Below are 27,696 nucleotides of genomic sequence, written 5' to 3'. Positions count from 1 at the left end.
CCTGTTGTCTTTCAAATATGTATTTTACTACTTAAGCCCAATTTCTAAATATACATTTTTTTTATGCACCACTTTAGTCAAACTAATTCCCTATAGGTTGATAGTAAACCACTTAGTTGTGTTACACGACAGCATCATTTATGTTTTTATGCAATCTAAGAAATGCCTTCATTCCTTCACTAACTGGAAATACTTCCTCTTGTGGGCACCAGCAGCCACATACTTTGGCATAAGTACAACATTTTATCTTGATGTAAAAGTGCTTTTTATAACCGTATTCTCTCACATGTTTTTTTGCCAATATATCTTCAATATTAAAAACTGCTCTACACGCATATAAACATTACAGTGCTCAATTCACTTACCTTTTCCTAACCGCTGGTTTGCACTTCCTGAATCTGGGTTGACACTCTTACCTCCTTTTAATCTTTCCACCTTTAAACGATGGAAACACGCCTACAGTTGCAGGGGCCGAGGGTGGGTCTGTTGGACTCTGTCATTTCCTGGATGCTTGTAAACCTTTACCTGATAAAGCATTGATGTGTCGTCTGCAGCTCTGCCGACACTCCAAATAAGGCAACAAATAGGTGACATTTTCAACATGTTTATTGTGGTGATCTATGTTTCATACATTTATCTGGTTAAATCAATCCAGACTCAAGAGATTTGTGTTATGAGATCAATGCAACAACAAAAGAAAATTCACCATATCTGATTGGATTTGTAATTTTCTTGCCATCAGTTTAATCTATTTACAGTTGATGTTGTCATCCCCTAAACCCTTTTACACAGACATTGTCTAATCATATCATGGCCAGACGTTTGAGCTCATTGAAACGTTTTAAAGCTGTATTTCCCCCATTTCAAAGGACTTTGCTGAAGTAGTTACCGATGACCTTGAACTACCTTCTTGTTTTTTTACCTTGTTGAAGGCAGAGAGAAAATCTTCAATCTTTTATTGGGAGAATGAATAAAGCCTCAGATTTCCTTGCCTTGCTGTACAGAAAAAAGCATGGGAACAGTTTCTCGGTGAATCTCTTCCTCTTGTAAGAGTAGATATGCCGCTTCTGGTTGATTTCGTAGAAAGAGACCCTGCCCGCCTCGTAGTCCACATAAACTCCTATCTTCCTTGGCTTTGGACTCAGGTTGACAACTTCATAGAATTTACGATAAGCCTTATATTCACCACCCCGCTTTCCAATGGTGAAAAATCCATTTTTTTCCATTATGACTTTCTCGGTTCGGGCGACTGATTCTTTGGCCACGCCAACGTCCCAGTTGCATCGTAGCCCCACTTTGACTTCCCAATAGTGTCGGCCAGAGGTGAAGCCATTTTTCCCCAAAACCATCGACAACTGGAATCTCTTGGAGTCAGAAGACGAAGGACTTCTGGCCCTTTTGTAGTGCTTCACACGAGTATTGAAGTCAGTCATCACAAGGTGAACGCCAGCTGTGGATGGGTCAAAGGTGACCGCCTCTATAAGAAATTAAATTCAAGTTGTTGTTACCATTTTATTTCAAACGAGTTATGTTTGGCAAACACGGTTGCAAGTTGCTTCTTGAAAAAGTGGTGGCGTTCCATTAAGGAGTCGGCAACCTTCAACACTCAAAGAGCCATTTGGACCAGTTTCTTAGTGAACGGAACCTTCTGGGAGCCGCAAAACCCTCCTGACATCCTTTCTGACTCAGGAGTTTCGGACCCACCAGGAATACACCAACATCCTCTCCGTGCTAAGTCGTCCATCCGTCCTCCATTATAACATTATATAACTGTTGCATATATGCAGGAGTGTTTTTTTATTTTAGAACCATGAGTGTGAGTGGTGTGGCATTCAATGTCATTCAGTTGTTGTGTCGATCGTCATTATTTAACATTACGTGAATAATTGCCGCTGTCTGTGGCAGTGAGGTGAGGAAATCGCGTTGTTTCTCCACACGGCTGCTGATTGGTTAGTGATGATCGTCACTCTCCACAAGCCGCCATATTCAAATAACCTCATATGCCATAAACTATCTTGTTATTGCTTACATATGCTGCTTTGCAGACAGTGGTTGTTCTGTTAACTGGGTATATTGAAATGTTGGCGCTTCCGACGAGGTGGGCTTCACTTATATACCGCTTTTCAACTTTTCCCAAAGCGCTTTACGTCGCTAATCACATTCACCCATTCAGTTGCTGCAGCCACAACATACCTGCGTCGTTACATGCGTTCACAACCTCGCCTACATTTTACTCTCTGTCGTGGGACCACGCAACAGAGTTGGGTCTGGGTGTGCTTTGCCTTACCCTCCTGCTCCGGCATGTACTGTGCACCGGGACCGAGGCTCAAGGAGTTAGTTGGCAAAATAGCTGAGTCACTGGGGAGGTAGTGAGGTATTTGAGAAAGTTGCTGTGTCATTGGGGAGGTAGTGAGGTATTTGAGAAAGTTGCTGAGTCATTGGGGAGGTAGTGAGGTATTTGAGAAAGTTGCTGTGTCATTGGTGAGGTAGTGAGGTATTTTAAAAGTTGCTGAGTCATCGGTGAGGTAGTGAGGGATTTCAGATGGTAAGGAAATTCCTAGAAAAGAAAACTCCTCAATTGTTGTATTTGCCTCTATCTCTCTCGATTTGATCAAGTTCTATCATTGTACGTCTGGGGAGGTCTAACGTCTGGTTCACTCTTCAAGTTCAGATGAAGTTACATCTGATGGAGGAAGATTTATGAATGAACGGCAATGAGAAGTAGGAGCAGCGAAACGGTTAAGACACAGTACCAACATGCAGACAGCCTCAGACATCTAATAATAGATAAAGTAAAGCTAATGATCATTTGAGAGCGCGAATGCTGAGTATCAGGCTTCTTTCATGTTAGTTGAGGATGACTGTGTTCCTTCACCAGTAAACAGGACATTCGTGGGAAAACAACAGCTTTCGAAAATATTAATTCTGACAATGAAATTGAGAAGATAAAAGAAAGAATTAAAAAAGAGAGTGGTTCTACAACAGCAGTGATAAGATGTGCACTTTATCTCACCTTTATACTCTCTCATTCGGGTCAGCTCTACATGAAAACAGATAAATAAAAAAACAGCATCCCGGTTAAAGAGAAATCACAACTTGTGACCGTTGCATCACGTACTTACCAATGCCTGTCAGAGTTTTTAGCTGTGCTTGAAAAGTTTTCATGAGATGAGACATGGCTCTGGACACCGTCTGCACATACAGGTCTGGGTAAACCGGGAGCTGGACCAAGTCCTTGGTTTGTGACACTCGGCTCAGCGCACGCAAAGCCTGAAACGATTCACACGCACGCGATGGTGAGTCGCGAAAAAGGAGACGTTGCGCGTCTCACAGCAGGTGTTGGTCTCACCAGCAGGAACTGAAAGTGGTCTTGGTTCTGCTCCAGGTTCTCCAGCTCCGAGTGTTTCTTCTGGAGCTCTGTGATCTCCGTTTCAAGCTCTTTAACCATCAAATCGTTTTTGCTCAGCGACTCGGCGAGCTTGTTGTCGATGTACAGCGCCAGGCAAACATGCTTCTCCTGGACTTTATTCATGAGCGTCCTGAAGAGTTTATTGCAAACTTCCTTCTCTTTAGTAGCTTTTTCCTATGAAGAGTAGCTCAGCAGTTAAAAAAGTGATGATTTATTTTTTTTTACGTGTCAAAAATGTATTGAATATACTCACTTTGCTCATTTCTGAAGAATTGGTCCACTCTGTTATCTTTGCCATTCTGTCCTGAATCATCTGTCTTACTTCTGCTTTTCTGGACTCGATAGTCTGCTGAAAAGTGAAATATTCAGTCGTTTCATCAATAGAGCTGTTGTGAAAGCATGAATAAATCCAACTTTAGTGTGAACAAATGTTCACATACACCAGTGCCACTGCTGCACTAGTGAAAATGTTAACACCTTTCAAACCAGACTAATGTCACCGGTTGGAGGAAAACATTGTTGCAATTGTCCATCTACTGAGCATGTGCAGAACTATTTTATTACACCCGTAGCGTTTCAGAAACGTTTCTTTTTCCACCGTCAACACGGAGGGTGGAGTCGACATTGTCCACAACAGGTAACAGCGCCTCCTTACTTTCTGCCGAGCGGCCTCCTCTCCAACGGGCACGGTCTGATGGTGTCTGTGGTCGGTCTCGCTGCACAACAGACAGACGCAAACCTGCTCGTCCCTGCAGAAGAACTCCAGGATCGTCTGGTGCTTCTCACACAGCTTCTCCGCCTCCACCCTTCTCCTCTTTATCCGGACGGAGATTTCGGCCATGATGTCGTTGGTGGAGAAGTCGGGCATCCTGTTAAAACGCTTGTTGCACGTCGGGCACCGGCAGAACTCCTCAGTGTTGTCCCACATCTGGGTCAGGCAGGTTTTGCAGAAGTTGTGGCCACACGGAGTCGTGACCGGGTCGCTGAAGACGTCCAGACAGATTGGACACAGGAAGTGATCCTCGGGCAATGAAGCGAGGAGTGCAGACATGATGAGACCTCTGCAGGAGAAAGTTTACGTTTTTGTTTTGCATATAACACAGAAACGAAGAGTAGATTTATATCATGATTTTTTTTTTTTTAAAAGTCTGAATGCAACATTTAATAACGATTAAATGGTGAATACAGTTTTCAGACAGACAAATGATCTAATAAATTTATAATTTTTCAGATCGTACATTTAGTAAAAGCTTTAAAATGAATTGAATCATTAAATTTGAAGTTTGTTATGTAGTGGAAGTTTTAATTTCAAAGCATTTTTTTTTTACTCAAACTCAACTTATTTTGGTGGCGATTACAGTCAAATAAACAAGAAAGAAAAACCACAATGAAAATAATGTACAAGACAAACTTGTATAAAAGATTAAATAAATAGGTTTCATCAGTAAGAATTACTTTTATATAAAATGATTACCGATGTTTGAGCTTAAGTTTGTTGATTTATCATCGAGTTTAGATCCTGGACTGATGCAGTTTTCCTATTTTAAAACATTTGTTCAGCAATTGTGCTCAAACCACAACAGATGTGACTAATAATCACAATGTTAGATAACCGTTGGGTGTCGACTCTATTTTCAGATTTGTTTCCAGTGCCAAGTCTGAACCGCCCAGTGACTCACATCCATGTGAAACATCTTTCGCATATAAGTCCTGCAGTACATTCTGACAATTTTCAAAAATAAATAAATAAATTACTACCAGAAAATGAAAGTCAGGTGAAGTATGACTCACCTGGCTCTTGTTTTTTGTTTTTAAAGCGGCAGAGGTCAACAGTCTCCCCCGGTGGAGGACAGAGCGTCAAGGAACGGAGAAACAATTCAGGGCTGAAATTGAAATAAACCCAGAGAGGCTGGTACAGCTGGAATCTTGTCAGTGGGCGTGGACAAGCTGTGTCATTTTGCTGAAACGAAACTTAAGTCTTTTATTCACTGAAGCAAAAAAAGAAAAGCAATTTTTTTATTTCTTTATTTATTGTCGTTTGAACAACATACAGCTATTGCAGGACAAACATCAACATGCAAGTTTGGAAAATCAGAAGTCGAAGCTAGATTCTAGTTTTGCTTTCAGGGAAATACACTTGTTTACAATCATTCCAGAGAATTATCCAGGAATACTCAATCCACTTTGTTTCGGGAAAAGTTCGGCACATGGAAATACACGGAAATGTTTTAAAAACTGAAAACTCATTTGTCAAAAAGTTGAGTTTTCTGTTGCTTCGAAGCAGAATGAAAGTTTTTGCATTTTCATTTGAAAGCTGTTGTGTTAACGGGTCCTTTAATAAACATTATTCTGCTGCTGTCTGCATGTCGGTAGTTCATCTCAGCTTCTTCTTGGTGTCATGAGTTCATAAATATTTCCCCCTCAGTGGTGCCATCGTTTAGATTATAGAGCATCTTCCTTCTGCTGCCGCAGCTTCAGTTGAATTGAAAGAGTTAATCTGCCATTAGACGGATCCACACGGTGCTGACAGCTCAGCTCATGTTACAACACAACACTATAATACAAAAGCACATTGTTAAGACAGACTTACCTAGTTACATTCCAAGTAAAGTACTAAGTGATTCTAGAAATAAATCCACTCTACTTTTGAAAGAACTACTTCGTAACTGCAATTCACAAGAGTTTAGTAACTTGCACAACACAGAGTGAATTAGATATGTAATATACTGTTGTTGTTTTTTCTTATATTCAATATGAAGCTTGTTGAAACAAATACTGTTGCACATATTACATATATTTGACTAAAACCATAAAGGCCAATTTCATTTTGAAACAGTCTTTTCTTTATTACAGAGAAATATCTGTTTTCTTGATGTTACCTTTTTACAAAAATCCAGCGAGCCAAATACTTAATATGACCTCACGTAGACAACAGCTCCACAAAACCAAACGGCAGTATTCATGTGCACTGTGCCTTTAAACGTAGTGCCTTGACAGCAATTTTAGCTTGATCCTTGTTTGATCAGGGTTTTCTCATTCGCAGGACAGATCACCATCGTGTCCGAGGCTTTGTCGCAGCAGTAAAGGTAGAAAAAGGGCAGCATCTTCTCTGTGAAGGTGTCTTCCAGCGTGTAAATATGGGTCCGAGTCTGCACGTCATAGAACGACACCTGGCCTTCCTCGTAGTCCACGTACACGCCCACTCTCTTGGGTCTTGTGTCGACGGACAGCAGCAGAGGCGGGGACGTGGACACCCGGTACCCCTGGCCTTTCTTCATGGCCAGAGCGTAGTAGCCTTGAGTCGCGCTCACAGCGATCCGGCCCTTTCTCTTCACAGAGGCCCTGGCCACGCCCACGTACCAGTCGTCCTTATCCCCCACCTGGACCTCCCAGTAGTGCCGGCCCGAAGCGAAGCCGTCGCGGCCCAGCACGATGACCACGGTGTCGAATCGGGCGGGGTTGTCGGGGAGGTCCTGCCAGGCGCCCAGGTGCCTCACCTGATGCCTGTCCTGGGAGAGCTGCAGCCAGGGGTTCGCCGTGTCGGGGTCCAGCGTGACATCCACTGCACCAGACATAAAACACACTCACTCTGCTGGAAAGCTTTTCAAGATGATTCGAGACCAACAAACAGAACCTTACCTGTGTATTTGAGAACTTTTTTGATCTCTGCAACAAAACAGGAGAAACACTTTCAGACCATGAATTCAGGTTTTGGTGGAGATTCTCAACATGTGAGGTAAATCACGTGAGACTGCACCCTACCACTGTCAGAGAGTTTGTCGATCACTTCATTCAATGTTTCCTCCAGTTTGGCCACAGATCTCCTGATCAAACCGACGCATGTGTCCGTGGGAACGCTGGTGTCAGACCAGTCTCGAACAGGAGGGATCGTGCTCAGAGACGGGAAGCTCTGCAGAAACGGACACATTCAGTTGGAGACTGTCATTTCTAATATCGCAGGGACTGTTCACCATTTAGTGAAAGAGAAGCACTTCATTTATCCTAAAATAACTCAAGGTTACAATTAGTCTGTATTGACAGACATGAACATGAGCTTTTCTTTTGAGGAACTGTCTGTAATTCTTTATACTTTATACAGTCTGTAGAACTTAAACATTAACATCCAGATTATAGAGCATCTTCCCCTCACATATAATACCAGCTGAGGTCATTATACTGTAGCACAGCAACACACCTTATAAAGACATAAGAGAGTGAAGGAGATCAAAATTCTATAGTTTTGTCTGTTTACACGACAACGAGTCACTGAAAATGCAAACAGCTCCCGCAGACTCTGTATCTGCGGAAACGCAATTTTTCTGAAACGCTGCCACCGCGCATGCTCACCACGCGTCTTCACGTGCGTGAGCAGATGGACCATAACAACAGTGTTTCCTCCAGAGGGTCACGACTCCCAGTCGATGTTCTCCTGAGACTTCATAGCGTCATAGTTGAGAGTCACCGCGATAACAATCCAACTTCGTCATGGGTTCACGTAAAAGTCTGTGTACTCCTATTGTTAATGTGGTAATGTGTGTGTGTGTGTGTGTGTGTGTGTGTGTGTGTGTGTGTGTGTGTGTGTGTGTGTGTGTGTGTGTGTGTGTGTGTGTGTGTGTGTGTGTGTGTGTGTGTGTGTGTGTGTGTGTGTGTGTGTGTGTGTGTGGGTTCATTACAAAAACAAACAGAACCACTAGTGGCCCGACATGGAAACTGCATCGTTTTCAAAATGTCGCTGTGTAAACGGGAAACTTTTGTGAAAACACTATATGGCTTTTCACTTAGAACCTTTGTGTTTTTGTAATCATGGCCAACTTTTCGAAATACTACTCCTTTCAAAGTAAACAAATAATGGCTACCAGACTTAAAATCACCAGTTTTCCCTCCCTTAAACGTAGTACTCGCCTTCAAAAGATTAATGTGATCAGTTCGGGCCACGTTTTCGAGGTCTGTGTTCCTCTTCTTCAGCTCAGCGATCTCTTGCTCCAGCTGAGCGATGAGGCCTTCAGCACGCTTCTCCGCCTGCCGCTGCTTCTCCCCAATGAGCAGAACGAGCTCCGCCTGGGTCTTCTTGATGGAGCGCACCAGCTCTGAGAAGACCTGCATGCTTTCCTCAATCTCTCTTTTAGCGCTGGCCTTCAAAGAAAGAAAGCACATCCTGGGTAGAAATTGCAGTTGTGAGACGTTTGCCAACATGCGATCCCTTTGCGGCCTTACTTTGTTGAGCTCCAGGGAGTTTTTGAGCTCCTCCACCTTTGACACTCGGTCGTGGATCATCTGCTGGACATCCATGCCTGTTCTTTTTAACTGTGCCTGCACAAAACATATTCAGAGAGAAAATATGATCCCGTCGAAACACAAAACCAAACGTGTTGAGAGCAGAAAAGCTCGGGTACGAGGGGCAACGATAAATAACTTGACAAATTCTTTTCAAGTGACTTTTGAGAAATTTCTTATCCTGATTGAGTAATCCCAAGAGTTCTGAACCACAGCAGAACCTTGTTCAAGTGTTCCAACCTCGAAGAGGCTGTTCCGTCGCAACTTCAAAATAAAAGTTGATTTCTGAGTTGTGAGAGGACCTGGAATGGTGGATTCCTCTTGTCTCTGAAGCTTGAATTAAGTTCAAAGTTGGAATCATAGATTAATGGGCCAGATGTATTGAATCTTCAGGTTGTCCAACCCACGGGAAACATTTGGAAGACACAACTATCTACCAGTTTAAAAGTGATCCTGTATGTTGACAAATAACATTCTATCCCAGAAACATTTTCTCATTGTGTATTTGGTTGGTCAGACGTCTGTCTTACCTTCTTGTCCGTCCACTCTCGTTCCACGGGGACGGTGTAGTGCGCCCTGTGGTCCGTCTCCGTGCACAACACACACACACAAGTCTGATCCTTCTTGCAGAAAAGCTCCAGCAGCCTCTCGTGCTTCGGACACATCCTGTCCGCCATGTTGGCGACGGGCTCCATCAGCTTGTGCTTGGTGAACCTGGCCACGTGCGACTTCAGATGCTCCTCGCAGTAGGACGTCAGACACACCAGGCAGGATTTGACCGCCTTGGGCCGGCCGTCTCCTAAGCAAACATCGCACAGGACCTCCTCCTCCCAGAGGAGAAGAGATGGACTGGGAGAAGCAGGGATTTGAGGGGAGGGTGGGGGCGACGTTCGGGGAAGAGGTGGCGGGCATGCAGCAGTTGCTTGGTCTGATAATGGAGGAGAACTTGTAGCTGCAGCCACGGGGGGGATTAACGGCGGTAACTCCTCCTGTAATGTCTTCTTCTCTGCTTCTTTCTCCTTCACCCTCCCTCTCTCCTCCTCTTGCTTCAGGACCGGCTGCTTCTGATCTTTCTCCAGAAGCCGTTCCTCATCCTCCTTTTTCTTTCTCTCCATTGTCCACTTCTTTCTTCTCTCCTCTCCCCCCTCTTCTTTCGCTTCCACGCTCTTCACCCTGATCTCCTTGAACTGCTCGGCGATTTCCCTCAGAACGGTGTTGACACTAATATCCGGCCTTTTGTAGAAGGACTTCTTGCACATGGGACACTGATACAGAGGGCTGGTTTTCCAGTATCCCAGGATGCAGTTCTGGCAGAAGTTGTGTCCACACGGTATGGACACGGGATTGGTGAAGACGTCTAGGCAGATGGAGCAGTGCACCTGCTCCTCAGAAAGGTTCCCAGTGCTGGCCATTCCTGCACGGCGAAGAGGCAGGGTCATTTTCAGCGCAAGCAACCAGCCTTTGAACGGGACATCAAACCTGCTGTGACATTGAGGTAGCGGGGATTAGATGGCATGACTTTAGTTGGGGGGAAATCAGCATGCCAACGTACTGAGCAAACCATGACGGGATGAATCCCTGTAGGTCTTGAGGAAGTGTTGTTACGCTGTACTCTACTTTTCATCACATAATCTCCTTTATTGTGAGTTTGACTACGATCAATCATGGTCTTAATGATTACTATTGCTGTTAGGGGTTTTTTTTCAGCTCATTGTGAGGACTGACACATGCCTAAAACATCTGTAAATACATACTGAGTTTGTCTGTTTCTTCCAATGTGTTTGACGATCTTTGGTGAGTCTCAGGCCCTGTTGACATGACAACGTTTTCAAGTTAAACCTGAAAAACTTTCCATTGCGTTTTGGGTGTCAGTTTACACAACAATGGTGCTCGGAGTAACTGAAAACGCAATTTGTTTAGGTGGAACTTTGAGAAAAACGGAACCACTCCGTCTCTGTGGAAGCAGAAAAAGCAATATTTTCTGAACCGCTGCTACGACAGACGTGCGCGATGGTCCTAGTAAATAGTTTTGCACATGCTTGAGTAGATGGACGATAACAGCAAAGGCGGCAAACAACAGCACCCACTGGTGGCCCAACATGAAAACTACATCGTTTTCAGCATTTCTGTCGTTTCCATGGAAATGGGCCTCGTTTTGAAAATGTTGCCATGTAAACGCGAAACCTTCTGAAATGAAAACGCAGAAATTATGCATTTTCGCTTTCAAACATTGTTGTTGTGTAAACAGGTTGGTCAATGGTCAATATCAGTGTGTTAACGACTCTGTCTCTGCACTGTGATGGATTGGTGTCCACGGTGTCCACTTTCTTCAGCCATAGTCGACCCTCAACAAGAGAAAGTGCTGTGGAGGTCGGCTGTATTTCCAATTTCAAACAGAATCTAGACAACTATTAGATGATAGCCACAATATAATTTCACATTTTGGTGAAAATTATCAGTTGGTTAAACATCTCTTGATATAACTTGGACAGTGAGACACAAAAAGGCTTGAAGATTAAAATAGCTAAAAGGGAATTCTTGCAGTCAGTGTGGAATTTACAATATTACAGTCGTTTCTTATGCACAAAACCAACGTGTGTGCTGTTCTGATGACGTCTTTTGTTGTCTATGGATCTCAACAAATAAAGATGAACAAGGATTCTTTTTGCCTGTATCATCTTCTGAACAAAACTTTAGCACATTTACTTGAAGAACAAGCTTTTGTCTCTCTGTTTGAGGCCGAGCTGTTCATGACACAGCAGGCAAACATCCATCCAAAAATATTAGTCCAGTCAGTAACGTGTCATGCTGTGGCTTCACGCCAAATCTGAGGGCCAATCTCTAAAAAGCTACTGAAGTCTATTCTTGAACATCTGAATCTGCAGTAGCAGTAAACGTTCTGGGATAAGGACATTATTTTTTTTTTTTAATTATTTAAAAACACGTAGTAAAGTCCAACAACACTCCCCTAAGAGACATGCTTGTGCACCAAGTAGCAGATGTGACATTAAAACATAGGCGAGGAGGAGAAAACGCAGAGATATGGGAAGACTCACCAGAGAGCAGCTGCCTCGGGTCTCCGCTGCACAATGACACATGAGACAGGCTGTAACCGCTGCCACCTCCAGCTCCCCCAACACACTGACACACACACACACACACACACACTGACAGACCTCAGACCCAAAATACACCCTCCTCCCTCCCTCCCTCCTCTTTTACCCCAGATACAAATTTATACTCCCTGGCTGTGACCTGCAGAGCTCCGGAGGAATGAGTCGAGCTCCTCTGAGTATTCAGCCTCAGTCTTCCAAACACAAACATGCTGCAGAGCACCAACAACATCACCGGAAAGCCTTATCTAGGTCATGGCAGTTTAGTTAAGAAGCATCTAAGATTTAGATGTTTAGTTTACACTTGCAGTTTTGCAAAAAATCTGATTTCTATTTTTCTAATTAAGAGGGATACACAGTAAATAATAATAATATAATATAATATAATATAATATAATATAATATAATATAATATAATATAATATAATTAAATTAAATTATATTAAATTAAATTAAATTAAATAATAGTGTAGAGGTTAACACTATAACCGCAGAGTGGGAATATTTGCAGGATCTTTCTCTGAGGATTTTGCATGTTCGCAATGTTTCGCTAAGTACTGTGGTTTATTTCTACAGTCCAACAACACGGCTTAGAGCAGGGGTCTGCAAGCATTATGACCGAGATAGCAATTTTTGTGATTTTCCTCCAAGTCAAATTTAAAAGGTTTAACTTGTTTAACCAGTGGCGGCTGGTGGTAAATTCCCTAGGTGGGGCTCTTCATTATTATTTAATTTCTGCCAATGTTAACATTATTTAAATACAGTGCCTTTGTAAACCGCATGACAACAATCATGCCTTTTTTAGATCGAGAGAGGCTGCAAGTGATGACAATTATTGTACTTTTAAACCGCTAGTGACCAGAGAGCACTAATTAAAATGACTTTTAGTAACACACTGAAAAACAAATACAAGCACATGCGCCATTAGTCCCTTTTACAAAATTGAACCCGACCTGCAGCTTTTCATTCAAATTTCTCTTTTCAGTCCAATAACTTTAGTTTATTATTATATTTCTGGATATATTTCTGCTTCTTTATTGGCAGATGGGGTGGTGCCATGGCGTTCTCTATTGGCCAGCCGCCACGGCTTTTAACCTTTATAATGAGGCTGGCACAGCTTCCAATCTAAAGTCTCATGAATAGTTTTGAAACAAAAACAATGGCTTATATTGCATCTATGAAGTTTCAATCACAACATAGGATGGTGACATTTCATTACATTTTCAGTTGTTTTTGTATCGAATTTTAGTGGTTTCTTCCTTTTTTGAGCATTTTTTTAGACAGTTTTGACATTTTAGAATAGAATAGAATAGAATAGAATAGAAAGTGTATTAATCCCACAGGGAAAGTCCTTTAAGCATTTCTCCACAGAATAAATTGAAAGACAGCTTAATATCAAATAAGACAAGAGAAAGTAATTTTGAATATTGATATGTACAAGGTTTAGTGGCAACTAAAATATGCACAGAAATGATTAAATTAATGAAAGCACAGCAACATCTATTTACAGTTCTACTCTTATGGACACAGGAAGGAAAAATCATTTTTGGCAATTTTACCTGTTTTAGAAGCAGTTTATCTTGTTTTGTTTTGTTTTGTTTTTTGTTTGTTTTGTGATTACAAAACTTTAATAGCCTTTCAGAAATTCGAGACATTCATATAATTTTCCCCCCGTTATAGTTATTGTGCCTTTTTATCCAAGAGATAACATTCCTTTTGAAAATGACTCTGGTGTGTGAATAATAATAATAATTTAAAAAAGGGTTGAATGTTTGTCCGGTATAATCAACTTTATTCTTTGATGCAAACCAAATGAAAAATGCACATCTGGCGCTTCGGCAACATTTAAATATCGTTGTGGACGGTAAAATAGTGATGTAACCAAACATTGCCACCAGAGGGCGCAAAAGCAACACGCAAATATTAAAAAGAGTTTCAAACTAAAACCTGGTAGCTCCAGGTGGATGAGCCATCTGAGTACCACTGTCCAGTATTAGTATTGAAACCACTTCAAGAAGAACATCAAGGGAAAAGATTATCCTTTTAAAATTGGCATTTTTGAAGATAGGATTAACCTTCTTTTTTTTTTTTTCTAAATGGACCCAAAATCAGTTTCTGAAGTATGTTTACTTTTATAGAGATATTGCAGCGATCCATCTTCAACTGATCATTGAAAGTTCTGATAAATTTATTCATTTTACTCACAGGTTCTGCAGATCGTTTTTTTTTTCCAGACGTACATTCAATATTTATTCTCGACACTGGCTTAATCTAGATTAGAGTTGGCAGAGGCCTGGAGCACTCCCCGGCTAACCCTCACCAAAAAGTCTGGTGCACCCTTGACAGACCACGTTATACATTTATTAATATAAACAATATTGATCAGTGCAGCTCCCTCAAGGTCATTTCATTTCCTGACGCTGCTCCACTGGAATCTGCATGATTGAAGGACTGTCGCTGTTTCTCGCACATCATCTTTATTGAGCATCAAAACGCAGGTACAAAAGCAAATGTTTCATATAAAAAGAAAACCTCACTCATTTATCTGGGTGAGCTTCAGAGGAGACAACATGGAATCACAGATACTCCTTAAAGTATTTGAATTAAATCATTACTCGGGCAAGAAAGTATTGCGTTTCTGCATTATATTTGTTTATCCCATCCATTGAGACTTGTATTTACACGCATGGAGTTCTTTCGTTTGAGCTGTCGGCACATTCAGCTGCATTTATAGGGGAGGAAGATGCTTTTAGAGCAGGGGTGTCAAACATAAGGCCCGGGGGCCAACACCGGTCCCGCAAGAGGCTCCAATCTGCAAATTGTGAGACGGAGAATGAAAGCACTTCAAAGCCAAGCTGTCAATATGAATGCAAGAGGCTGCAGAATGCAGCAGCCATAGATGTTTGTGTTTGGATTATTTCGTGTTTTGCGTAATTAAACTTGGCTTTATGTAGGAAATGCAGCACTTTTAGCTGCCAATTGGAAAAATATGGCGTTTTTCGAAACGGATACTCGGCGCCACAACAAAGAGAAACTTAACATCTAAAGGTATTTTACCGGTCCGGCCCACTCAAGATGCAATTGAAAGCGCTCATCGACAGAGGATAAACAGTCCTCAAGCTCAATGCTGATGCGATGAGTTACTTCAGGGTCGTCCTCTGGTAAACAGGAGCTTTAGTGAACCTGTAACAAGGCTGTGGAAAACAGCTTCAGTGATGAAGAAACGCAATCCCCACATTTCTAACGGATAAAAGCCTGGCTGGGACAATGAAATAAAGACTTGCAGGAGTCCTATTTAATCCTTCTTATATTTCCACGCGTAGAATCCTTGTGTTTGGTCCTTTCTCAAGTACATTATGAGACAACAGTTTTCAATATGGACAAACTGACATGATAAGCTGTTGCTATGGCTCCCAATACAAAATAAAAGAGAAAAAGAATGGTTTGGTTTTCATGGTGGGATTGGACGTTTCAGATAAAGTGCTTATAAAACAAATAAAAATGGGCTTGCTAATTTCCAGCCTTTGTGTAATCAGTGTTTCATTGGCGAGGCTGCAGACGCTTCCCGGGCGCCTCAGCTGTGTTTGACGGAGCTCACGGTGAGCGGCGAGGAGTTCTTCCCGTCCTGGTTGAGACACGGGCTGAAGATGGGGTACAGGCTCTCGGAGAACTTGTCGCTGAAGCTGTAGAGGTGCGTGCGCGTCTTCGCGTCGTAGAAGGAGATCAGGCCCGCCTCGTAATCCAGGAAGACGCCCACCTTGCCGGGCTGAGCCGGCAGCAGGAGGTTGAGGCGCGGCGACCCCAGAGCCTTCACCTCGCCGTTCTTCAGCCACAGGCACCAGAAGCCTCCCCCGGGGCTCAGCTTGATCTCGCCCTTGCGGCGGGCCGAAGCCCGGGCCACGCCCAGCGTCCAGGCCGTCTTGCGAGTCACGTCCACCTCCCAGTAGTGGCGCCCGGACCGGAGGCCCTCCAGGCCCAGGACGAAGAGAGCCGGGCTGAAGCGTTTGGGATTCTCAGAGTGAGAGGCCCGGTGCTCGTCGTACTTCACCTGCCGGCCGTCTTCAGACACCAGCAGGTTCTTCTGGGCGGTGGTCGGGTCCAGGATCACCTCGCCTGGAGCAGACACAGTCAGATTAATACATAAACAATCATCTGCTCAAGATGACAGATTCAAGGAGATTCAAGGAGATTCCGTGGCAGTCAGATTACTAATACAGTGTGTTCTGGTTGTTTTACCTAACATCTGTTACGTAATCATTATGGGGATCAATGGATGAAAAGTGCAGTTTTGGTTAGGGTCAACAGTGCATATTACAGTTTATAGGGACGTTTTGTTCTGCATGTATGAATCAATAAAGAAGGGTTTTGTTGATTGGTGTGAAACTATGAAGTCAATTTCTGAACCAAACATCCAAACTACTTCATGACTTCATGTTAAAAAAATCTTACAACCACACAAAATAACTCAGAGTTTTATCTGCATCCATCTCGCCCCCCTAATGAGAGCCTCTTAATACGCCTGCATGGGTAATTCATGCAGAACTAATAGTTTCTGCCAGCAGGTGAGAAATGTGTCGTGTAGCTCGTGTGACAACTATATAACTGGTTTTTAGGCTTTCTACCTCTTTTCAGACACGTTAAGCAAGGCATATGTGTTATATGTGCGTTCCTATATGTATGGATACAAGTATGTATGTCTAGAGAGGTGTTTTATTTTGTGTATATATATAGTCACAAAATCTGGATTAGTTTTTTTCTACAGATTTATTAAAAGAGGAGATATATATATATATATATATATATATATATATCCTCTTTTAAATAAATCTGTAGAAAAAAATTTACAATATGTAAATTGATTGGATGTCTTAGACAAATTAATAATAAAAGGCAAAGACATAAGAATCACCGCTAAAAAGGACTAGTAATACTAGTATACGAAGTGTTAATATTTAGTTATTGACCTGCTGTGAAGCTTCATATAGAAGTAGAGGGATTTTAAAAGTAGCAGTAATTTCTCTCCAGTGAAGCAGGTGAAATGAAACAATTTATTGTCAAAGATTTAAGTTCAAAACTTAAGTGGACGCATGTCAATGTACTGATCTCCGCACTGCTACGGAGAGACAGCACCACCTTGTGGACGTTTGGAGGAGCTGCACAGAAACCAAGCAAGAAACCGGCAAACCTGAAGTGATACTCACTTGAGTAGTTCTGCACCTTCCTCAGCTCTGAAAGAGAAAGATAGAGGGGTGGGGGTGGAGGTGGGGGGGTGGGGGTGGGTTAGTGGGGGGTAAAAGAGGACAGCAGTCACTCAGCTGAAGGGTCAACGTCAAAGCAGATGGCACGTGTGGGTGGTAAACATATCGCTCTAATCCAGAGCTGTGAACGCTGCGAGACATGTGGCCCCGTCGCTCAGCTGCATCGCCACCGCTGACTGAAAGTGGTCGAACTGCAGCATCGACACTTTCCCCATCTGTCCGGCCATCTTGCGCGTGTGAACGTGTGAGCTGCCATGAGTCACTCTGCTATTCAGAAAGTTGATTAACCCTCTCATGACAGGGATGTCTGGAAATTAGTGGAACATTCCTCCATATTGTGACGCCATGTTCTCCCCCATATCCACATTCCAGGTAACGCAGAACCAAAGGCCATGATCCATCAGAGGCTACAGGAGGACTTAATGCTTTGGGAAATTACCCCCGTGCCTTCAGGCAGACGTCATTATGTGCCACAAAGAAAAACTAATTACTGCTGGAAGTCATTCGTTTCCTCCTCAACACAGACAACACCCATTCTAAAAGGGTCATATACTGCGAATTTCACTTTCTAAGAGGTTTCCCCACAGTAATAATTGTCGCCATACTGGAACGATCTCTCTCCCTGGCTTGTTTCAGTGTTTTAAAAGTGTGTTTCTCCAACGAGCCGGAAAAAGCTGGATTTTGGTCAGTAAACTCTGAATACAGCATTTTTAAACCAACGACAGCACGCGAGAGTGTTGAAAATCTGTACAATACGACACCTTTAAATGACTTTATTAGTCCTTTAAAAAGGAACTTTTCTGGAAACGTGTCAATTCTACAGTGTGATTAAAGGACATTTCATTACTTGTGTGTAAGTTAATTGAGCTATGATCCTTTGAAAAGACAAAAAAGACAAAAAGACCGCATTTGTTCTGTTGCCTGATTAAAAAAAAAACACCCTTACAGTCCTAAGACTGCTGCATTAAAGCGAGGCGTGGCCGCCCTCCCTCACCTTTCCCGTACAGCCGCTTCAGTTCGTCCTGGAACTTGTCGATGAGGCCGCTGACGGAGGAGCGGATGGTTCCCAGGTAAAGGTCGGTGTCCACGCTGACCCCCGACCAGTCGGCGGGCTCGGGCGGGGGAGACAGCGTCGTCAGGTTCTGCGGGGAAACACAAGAGGAGAGGCGTCGTCCGAGGCCGCGATTCCCAACATTTTTCTCAACGGGACCACATTTAACGACCTCTCTTAGGAAATTAAAGTTCTGCGGTGCAAAAAGTACAAAGGTGCCATTTTATTGATTCACGCAGCTTTAAAAGACTCAGGGATTATTTATGCTCGGAATTTCACGCCCTTGTTCAATCATCTGTATCCGAGTTTGATCATTCATGATCACGATCACCTCATCGCTCTTTCAGAGTGTTCTAAAGGCGTTCTCGCCACGTTTCATGTTTCCTGTAAGGAAACAGAACTGTCGGTGGAGAACAGATGCGCCGGTGACAGATTGTCCGAGTTCATTCAGGCTTTTGATGCGTCTCCAATCTCCCTGCAGCCGCAGCTGGAGCAGCTGCTGGGGCTCCTCGGGATGTTTGGCTTTGCAATTAAGGAATAATTAGACGAGTAATCTTTACAGCAAAATAAAGACAATTATTTTTAAGTATCTACATAGATATATTCTACTAGATCTACTTTTTTTAAAAAAAGACGGCATTTTGCACAATTTATTTATGTTGATTAAGCAAGATTGTTCTTTGTTTAGATTTACTCATTTGATTACATGAAGTAATATAAAATAGTACTTCATGTATCGTGAAGTGAGTGTTTTTATTGTCACAGGATCCTTAGATCATCTGTATAAACTGGAGGGGATTGTTTTTAGTCATTTTATCTCTCTGTGGCGCTTCGGAGCGCTGATGGATTATGGGTACTGTAATATTTGGTGTTTTGAAATACTGGATGAAACACTATAAAGATAAGATAATTTTTTGTCGCATGAATGAATTTAAAAAGATTCGCCCACGTTACTTATTATTCATATGGAAGTGTATTTTCATTCACAAGGAAAAATCAAAATCAAAACAAATGATTCTTTATAAGTCTATTTTTTTATAAAAAAAAAGTATTATCTCGTTATTTCAGAAAAACAGCCACATTCATATTTGATTTTTTCTCATAAAATATTCGAAAATTCTCATTAATTCCGAAAAACAGTAAAAAAAATTATAATTTCTTTTTCTCATAATTAGGAGAAAATTATCTTGTTAATTCATAAAATCCAAGCCAATACTTTTTCGATAATTTATTTGTCTGTGTAGTTATTAAAAAAAAAGTTGTTAATTCAGAAAAATTGCAGGTTTTTTTTTTCATAAATCTTTTCTCGTAATTATGAGAAAATTCTCTCGTTAATTCCGAAAAACAGTCAATTTTATTTTTTACATGAATGCAATACGCCTCCAGATATTCATATACCCCCCCCAAAAATGTCACTGTCTTGAATTGTGATCAAATATTTATCCCTTCAGTAGATAAATTTATGTCAAGATACTAACTTGAATCTTTAATGTTGAATTCACAGATCCATCCAAGTTCGATTTACTTCACAGATTTAGGTTTCACAGGCGGTTTCCAGATCCGCCGCGTTCCAAATCCATGTAAATAGTATTTGAAGTCAGTAGTACAAGCGACTGAATCGGAAACTTCAAAGCTGCGCTGTACCTGGAGGAAGACCACTTTGTCCTGCGTCTGTGCGAAGGCCTCCAGCTCGTTGCTCCTCCTCCTCAGCTGGCTCAGCTCGCTCTCCAAGCCTCGGGCAATTTCTTGCGCGTGGCGCTCCGCCTCACGCTGCCTGCCGGCGATCAGCTCCACCAGCTCGGCCTGGCTCTGCTCCACCAGCCGCTGCAGCTCGGCGTACACCTGCCAGCTCTCCTCCAGCTCCTTCTGGGCGCCGGCCTGCGGAGGAGAGGACGGGTGGAGGAAGAGGAGGTGAAATCATCAATATCACATCGTTTGCAGATTGGTTTGGCCGGTTTGGAGCTTCTTTAGCGGGGCGCTTTTAGGCCCACGGGCCTCATGTTTAACAACCCCGGGATTCAGCATGAACAGAAACTATGTGATGCCTGTCGGATCTCATCAAAAAAATAAATGATCACCGTGGAAGTACAGGAAGTGCAGGATTAAAGGCTCTCCGTACATTTTTCTATTTTGGGTTTATATTCCTTTTACACTCGATGACAAATAAAGATTCTATTTTAAGACCTTAAGTTTCCAAACACTGAAATGCGATCGTCTCCTTTTAAAAGGTGTCAAACTCATTTTACTTCAGGGAAGACACGACGCGCAATTTGATCTGAAGTGGGCCGGACCGGTAAATAACAGCATTATGATCTATAAATAACTGGAACTCTAAATCTCTGTCTATGTTAGTATCATTAATAAGTTCACATTGAAATGAACTCAGCCGACGTGTCCACATAGCCTGAAAGGTTTTCTGCTCGTGTCTTTCATTAAAATTTAAATTCCCTTTTATTTCATGTCACTTTCATATAAGTTAATACCTTTAACTCTTTCGACCTAAAAGTATGTGTTATTAGATATATATTTACTAACACTCAAGTTAAATCTACAGTTTTAGATCGTTTTACGCAATCAGGCCATTTTAGAAAGCGTATTAATAAAGAGATATGAAACCAGATTAAACTTTGGCCTAATCCTTTTTACTTCACTGTGCCGTGGGAGGCTGGCGGAGCAGCGTCTGCCAGCCTCTCGTGGAACTGGACCAACAGGTTATTTCCAGGAGGAGGAAATCAAAAACAACACGCAGCTCGGTGCTGGAAGAGGTCAAAGTTCAGCCCCACACTGTGTTGTGGTTCTAATTCTTTAGAGGAAGTGATGCTGTTTTGGTTTCTGCCTGCTGTCTTCATCTCCAACTCCAGGAGTTAACTCACTTAGTTGGGTTTTTTTTGTGTTTATACTGAACACACAAGGCCTCCTCTGTAGTAACTCGATCCTCACTGTACTTGTTAGAGTACATGAACATGAAACCGAGAGTAAGCAGAGTATTTCCTCAGACAGGCCGCAGGGAACGTTTCATTTTCAGCTTCTGATAAGACACACACACACACACACACACACACACACACACACACACACACACACACACACACACACACACACACACACACACACACACACACACACACCACCACCACTCGTTGATTTGTTGTGGTTAAACCGCTGGAGCCTGTGATCCCTCGTGGCTTCATTTTAATTTGAAGGAGTGTTTTCCAGCTCGCACGTCGTAGTTAAGAGCAGGGTGTGAGAGACTCTTGTGTAAATGTTTGCACTGGCCGCACCGGTCGGGTGACCTCGGGCGTAGAGCCGTAGTGTGTGAGCGCAGGAGGAAAACAAAGTGCAGTAACACACTCTAGTACTTGTGGTACCCCTGCAAAGTAACTTTACTGGACGAAAAAGTGAAAGCACGGCAAAGTTTAATCTGTTTATTTTGAAGGGATGTATTTTATAGAATGGAATAGACATTGTTAATCGCTGTGTTACTATTTCTCTAAACTTCAGTCGAATGGAAACTTTAGTGCCTCATTAAACCTGAACGAACTAATTTCTGCCTCCACAAACATTAAACACGTCACGTTGAAAATGAAGTCGTTTCCTTCCTGCTTCTTCTTCTCAAAGAAGCACCAACATCCAGATTACAGAGCATCTTCCCCCAGGTTAACTGACTTGAACTGGATTGAGTGACGTTCTTGGTCATTTGAGAGTTAATGTAGTCGTGTTCACGTTCTCCAAGAATTCAAAGGGGAGAATTTAAGATAACACAAAGCTTTCCAAAGTGACTTTACACTGTGAAAAATGGTAGCAAAAAGAGATATAAACACTCAATCTGAGAAGAAAATGACTTAAAACTAGTACATTTTACTTGAAAAGAAATTAGATTTAGAATTATACTGTAAAGTCAAAGAGTAAAAATAACTAAATAACTTAAAACAAACCAAATTATCTCTCATGTCTAAAAATAAGATTTTAAATCTTGTTCCAAATAATTTGCAGCAACAACAGTAACTCTGACTTTTTTCTTTTCACCTGTTTCAGTAACGTTCCCAACACCAAGGCCCCGTTTACACAATGCTTTAAGTGTTTTAAGCAACATTGCATTGATTTTGCTTTTTTTAATAAACGTTTTGCATTTAAACAGCAACGATTTGAACGGTTTTGCAATGGAACCACACACACACGTGCACACAGAGAATGGTAATGATTTCCCTCGTTTCCATGGAGACGGAGTCGAAGCGTTTTCAAAAAGTTGCACTTTTCTTTTCTCAACGGCTCCCCGAGCGCCGTTTCTCGTGTAAAACGGACTCCCACAGTGTGATGAAGGTTTTCTGTCCTCAGGACGACTCACCTTAATGACCTTGATGGACTGTTTGATCTCCTCCAGCTTCTTGGCTCTCTCCTTGATCATGTGCTTCAGCTCCGACCTCTTCTTTCCCAGGTTACTCTGCGGGGCCACAGTCAACGCCAGCCCGTCAACACGTCAACACGTCAATACGTCAATACGTCAATACATCAACACGTCGGCGCTCTGCTCACCGTCTTCTTCTTGAACTCGTGGTCGACGGAGACGATGTCGTGGGACTTGTGCGAGGCCTCGGCGCAGGCGCTGCAGATGCAGACGTGGTCGGAGCGGCAGTACAGCTCCAGGAGACGCTCGTGCTTCTTGCAGATCTTCTCGTCCAGGTGGAACGTGGGCTCGATGAGGCGGTGGGACGTCAGGGTCTTGACCTGGGGGGAGAAAAGCACCAACCCAACGGTCTGACTCCTGCGGCGTCGTCATCGCGCATACTGCATGCACTATTTTACAAATCCGTCATCATTACTGTGCACACCCCTCCTCTGTGAGGCCCTTTTGTTAACGCTCCGTGCTCCTCGCCCCCACGGGACCCAGACTGACCTTCCTGTGATGTCTGAGGTGCGACTCGCAGAAAGACCCGGGGCAGTTGATGCACGACTTCATCGCCTTGAGTTTCCTCCCGATGCAGGCGTCACAGGCAACGTCCCCGGAGCGAGCGAACTCCCCGGTGTCCTTCACCGGAGAGCTGGTGTGGGCCGTGTCGGTGCTCAGGTTGAGCGTGGACCCCTGCGACGCCGTCCCATCACTGCCCCCCGCCACCATCAGGCCCTGGAACTGGGAGGAGATCTCCGCCAGGACCCGGTTGACGCTCATCTCGGGCTTCTTGGAGAAGCTCTTCTTGCACATGGGGCAGACCAGCTTCTTGCTGTGGTTCCAGTAGCCCTGCAGGCAGGCCTTGCAGAAGCTGTGGCCGCACGGCGTGGAGACGGGCTCCACGAAGATCTCCAGGCAGATGGAGCAGGTGAACTGGTCCTCGGAGAGGCCGCGGCCTCCAGCGGAGCCGACGCCTGGGGGACGGAGGAGCCAGAGCTTCACGGTCAATACGGAGGGAAACGCTTCACAGAGGCAAGGTTGTTTTTTTTGTTTTTTTTATGTTTAACATCAACTTGAAGGGAGCTCATTGTGTTTGTTTGGTCTCTTCATGATAAGGATTCTATTTGTATTTAGATTAGAAGACGCTTTGTCTCTCTCTGTCAGAAATCATTTTGTGTCTCTTGTGACGTTTTGTCTCTCTTTGTCTTCCTTGTATGTCTTGATATCGTCCCTCTTCCTCAACACGTTTTCTTTGCTCATGACTCTGGTCAGTTCACAGTTTGTGACTTTATCTTGTTCTTTAGTTCTTGTTGCCTTGCATGGTCCTTCTCCAACACCTTGTGGTCATGTTTGTGTCATGATCCAACTTTTCTCAGTCCTTTCTTGTCTCGTTGTAGTTATTAAAGATTTCAGGGTGTTTTTTATTTTTTTGTACAGTTATTCTGTGTCTCTTTTGTGTAGTTATTTAATTATTTGTAGCTGATTTACATCTGTTCATAGTTATTTTTGAGTATTCACAGTTTAATGTAGCTGTTTTTGCATTTCTCTGTCATCAGCTTGTGTCTCTATGTGGCTATTGAAAGTCTGTCGTTATCTTCAGTGGTCATAATGCATGAGAAATGCCGGATGTCCCATGTTTACAAATTGGAAATGAAATATGCCATACAACAGTTTACTCATGGTCCATTTCTCCAGCCAGATATCTGGACGGACGGTCTATCAACACGTACGACAATCAGTTGTGGCTTGAACATATGAGGCATCTTATCTGCACAGTCGATTCTGAGTCCAGAGCCAAAGAGGAATAAACCTGGTGAAAGGGAGAGAGCCGTCGGCTGGAGGATAGCACGAGAAGATATCAAGATATTTACCTCAATGACCGACTCAAGCGGCACATTTTCCGTTAACATGACTGGAGTTATTGGTGTTTTTATCCTTTGCAATCCTAAACAAAACAGGACGTCCCCTTCCTTATTGGCTCCAGCGCCCGACAACATTAAATACAGTGGTATTGAAGATAGATAAACCAATAAAGTACCAAAAATGAAGATTTCCTCAGAGTTATTTAACATCTCTGTGTGGTCACGGGATCTTCTGAAGCGGTTTTTCTGCTTGTTTTGTGTGGTTTTCTTACTTTTTGTCCGTAATGATCAGTTGTACCCGTTTTCTACTTTGTTCTGGTCGTTTGCTCTCACGTTTAGACCGATTACAAAGATTTCTAAAAGGTTTTTAAACCTACATTTCCAGGAAATTAAGCCACTCATTATAGTTCCCACCCATTCTCCAGGAGCACGCAGAAAGATTATGGTCTGACGCACGACATTTAAATCACAAGAAAAACATTTCTTTCATCCGACGTGCCCAACAGTTCTGTGACACAGAAAACTCTAAAAGCAGTGTTTGTCTTTGAAACTATTCCAGGAATGTGGAAACTCTGGCTCTTCAGCTCTGCTGCACCTGCCTCTGGTTGGATAGTCATTACATTACAAAGTGAAAATATACAACAAACATGCCAGACTGCTGGGATTTTATTTATTTATTAGCTTTTCTGACAAAGGTGTCACTCATTTGAACACACGTCAGTCATACCCAACACCTCAAATCCATTCGATAACATCAGGATGTACACATTTAGATTCACACACATATATTTCCTCTTTTTGTGACTTTTAAAGTACACGTTGCACCAACTCAAAGGGAAAGAAATGCTTCAAGTTAACAGAAAACACAAACTCAACAAAGGCGGGAAAAAGAGAAACTCACTCATGTTTTTCGTCCAGTGTGGAGCAGTCCAGTCCGTCCCTCAGTGTCCTTTGCTTTGAATCCCACAGTGGAAGGAACTGAGCTCTTCCTGAAACTTGTGTGACGTCCCTCCCACTCCAGGTGAGACACACCCAAACCTCCACTCACACACACACACACACACACACACACACACACACACACACACACACACACACACACACACACACACACACACACACACACACACACACACACACACACACACATTTGTCTGTTGCCTCACTGTGTTCACATGCAGACATGTAACACCAAGAAGAGCTGTTGTGTTTTGTAATGATTAAATGGCTCCTCGTCTGCTAGAGTTCATTCATGGATCTGGGAAATCCCCACTTCCCAGTCGGAAGTGTTCAGATTTCGACAAGAAACGACCAATACCACCCCCACTCCACGGGCATATGTGGATAAATAACAAAAAGACTTAACTTGTTTTCTTAAAGAAATATTGCAGCCAACTTTCGCATAAAATACAGATGTTGCTACTTTTAGTTTAAGTGCAATAAAATTGATTTAATGCAGCTTGTCTCTTAAGAAATACCACTTCTGACTTGGAAGAAATAGATCTAAACTTTTAAATGAGAATTTTTGGAAAACTCAGAAAATCTAATATAGCATGTCTCAACTGCATGTGTGCGTCTATTTTAGGGACAGAATGTATGAATTATGCAAAAAAAAAAAGAATTCCCTAATGCCATGGTGTATTTATGAGTGACTAGGGAGTAGGAAGTTTGTCTGAATGCAGTCAAACTGGGAACTTCCCACTGGGAAACGTGACATTCTATAAAACTGTACATAAATGGTTTTATTTACTGACGCATTCTCACAAACCAAACTTAGTGGAACTTTCAGCTGTACGATCGAATGTGTTGGTAAGTAAACTCACACAAAAAAAAAAAAAACAACCAATAACAAAAATGTTAACCTTGTAAAAATCTGACAATAACAGAGAATATCACGATTTCTGCTCTAAATTCTCAGTTAATAGTGAACGCAGCAGCCATCCCCTCTGAAAGACACATGATTCTACATGTGAGCTTTTCTGTATGACAGGTCATATTGATAACTTTAATTTCATTTAGCTTTATACAAGTTTACCGTGTATTTCGAACTGTAAATCTGACAAACAATAATCCAATGAAGTCCTTGAAGTTGGTTTTGTAGTTTTAAAAAGACATTAAACACATTAAACACATTTAGGTTCAGGGTTCACATTCAGCCCAGTCTCATCTTGAGTGGGACAGATTAGTGAAATAGTGCCATAATAAACTTTAATTTTAAACTTCAAAGTTTATCTTTGTTGTGGCGAAGAGTATACGTGATGAAAATATTTTCCCAAATCAAATCAATTACTGCAAAACACAACTACAATCCCAACATAAAGCCAAGTTTGACGAAACATTCTGATGCGAAATACAGTCAAATGTCCCAAAAAAACCACATGAAGCATCCGTATATTCGAATCACTTTGTTTCTTGATATCTGAGGTGCATTCTGTGAAACTGCAGGACAATGGAAAATAATTAGTAATCAGCCCTTTATTTGCATATAATCTTTTGCATGTGTTGCTCAAACAATTGTATAATTGCAGATGAGGTCATGTGGACATTTATGGACTTTTGCTGTTGGATTCTTTGAAAATGTCAATAGAGCGACTGTGACGGACCAGAAGCACAATAATCTGGATGCATAATTAATATGCATTGTATTGTCATTAGCGGAGGTTCAATGAATAATTCTGTTTCTGGAACAAACGTTTCAGGGAAATTCATCTTTCAATCAGGGTTTGACATTTTCGAGTTGTGTGGGCCCAGACGACTTTATGATTTTTAAGTGGCTTTAAACCTTTCTGAGCTATTAGGGATTGTTTTGCCGACTTTCTGGCTTCTTTCCAATCATCCGAGACCATAAACTAGGAGCCCTGCGGCGTCGGGGTCGATGGCGGCGTCCTCTGTTGAAACGGCACGACGGGAGGATTAAATGTGGAAACGTAAATCTGTCATTTCTTATAAGTTACAATGCGTTTTCAGCAGAATCTGATTAAAAAAAAAAAATCACATGCAAATATTTAACCTTTAAAGCCAAACGTGCCCAGTAAAAATGACAAAGCGGCACATTTCTGCACTCTCTGCTGCTCGGTGGGCGAGGACCCGAAGGTAATAACCCCCGAGTCATGAATCACACAGCTGATGTGTTCAATGACAAACGGTGGAGACGATAAATGGAGGAGTACGGCTCAATTTGTCAAATCGCCTGGTGTGTTCGACAACACGGTCTATCAGTCTTCTCATGCACGTTTTCATCAGTGTGTCAAAAGACCAACACCAAGTGGTCAAGGAAAAATTAACACTATTGAGGGCCGAGAGTTAAGTTGACTAAGTTTTATCTCAGTCAGAAAACTATCT

At 42.5% G+C, this 27,696-nt stretch overlaps 1 protein-coding gene across 1 annotated transcript; it reads right to left on the bottom strand.

Moving 5' to 3' along the window:
- Positions 1 to 818: 818 nt before the first annotated feature.
- On the bottom strand, positions 819 to 25,334 carry LOC308123946 (uncharacterized protein). The gene is made up of 21 exons (XM_080486696.1): positions 25,256 to 25,334; positions 23,000 to 23,466; positions 22,639 to 22,830; positions 22,451 to 22,546; positions 19,750 to 19,983; positions 18,049 to 18,196; positions 16,998 to 17,024; positions 15,376 to 15,909; positions 9,214 to 10,142; positions 8,624 to 8,719; positions 8,312 to 8,542; positions 7,172 to 7,319; positions 7,049 to 7,075; positions 6,417 to 6,971; positions 6,069 to 6,075; positions 4,065 to 4,470; positions 3,663 to 3,758; positions 3,350 to 3,583; positions 3,123 to 3,270; positions 3,014 to 3,040; positions 819 to 1,477 (listed from the first exon to the last, which is right to left on the bottom strand). The coding sequence occupies exons 1-21, from the start codon at positions 25,257 to 25,259 to the stop codon at positions 948 to 950; spliced, it is 5,136 nt and encodes a 1,711-aa protein (XP_080342822.1). The 5' UTR covers positions 25,260 to 25,334; the 3' UTR covers positions 819 to 947.
- Positions 25,335 to 27,696: the final 2,362 nt, after the last annotated feature.

Source organism: Lipophrys pholis, assembly GCF_963383615.2.
Source record: "Lipophrys pholis genome assembly, chromosome: 18".
Lineage (NCBI taxonomy): Eukaryota > Metazoa > Chordata > Actinopteri > Blenniiformes > Blenniidae > Lipophrys > Lipophrys pholis.
This window is presented reverse-complemented; position numbering and strand designations above follow the sequence as displayed.

Coding starts and splice junctions, on each gene's coding strand:
- LOC308123946 (XM_080486696.1), bottom strand. Junction 18,197..19,749: donor ACAAAGTGGTCTTCCTCCAG/GTACAGCGCAGC, acceptor GTTTCCCCGCAG/AACCTGACGACGCTGTCTCC. Junction 17,025..18,048: donor GAAGCGGCTGTACGGGAAAG/GTGAGGGAGGGC, acceptor TTTCTCTTTCAG/AGCTGAGGAAGGTGCAGAAC.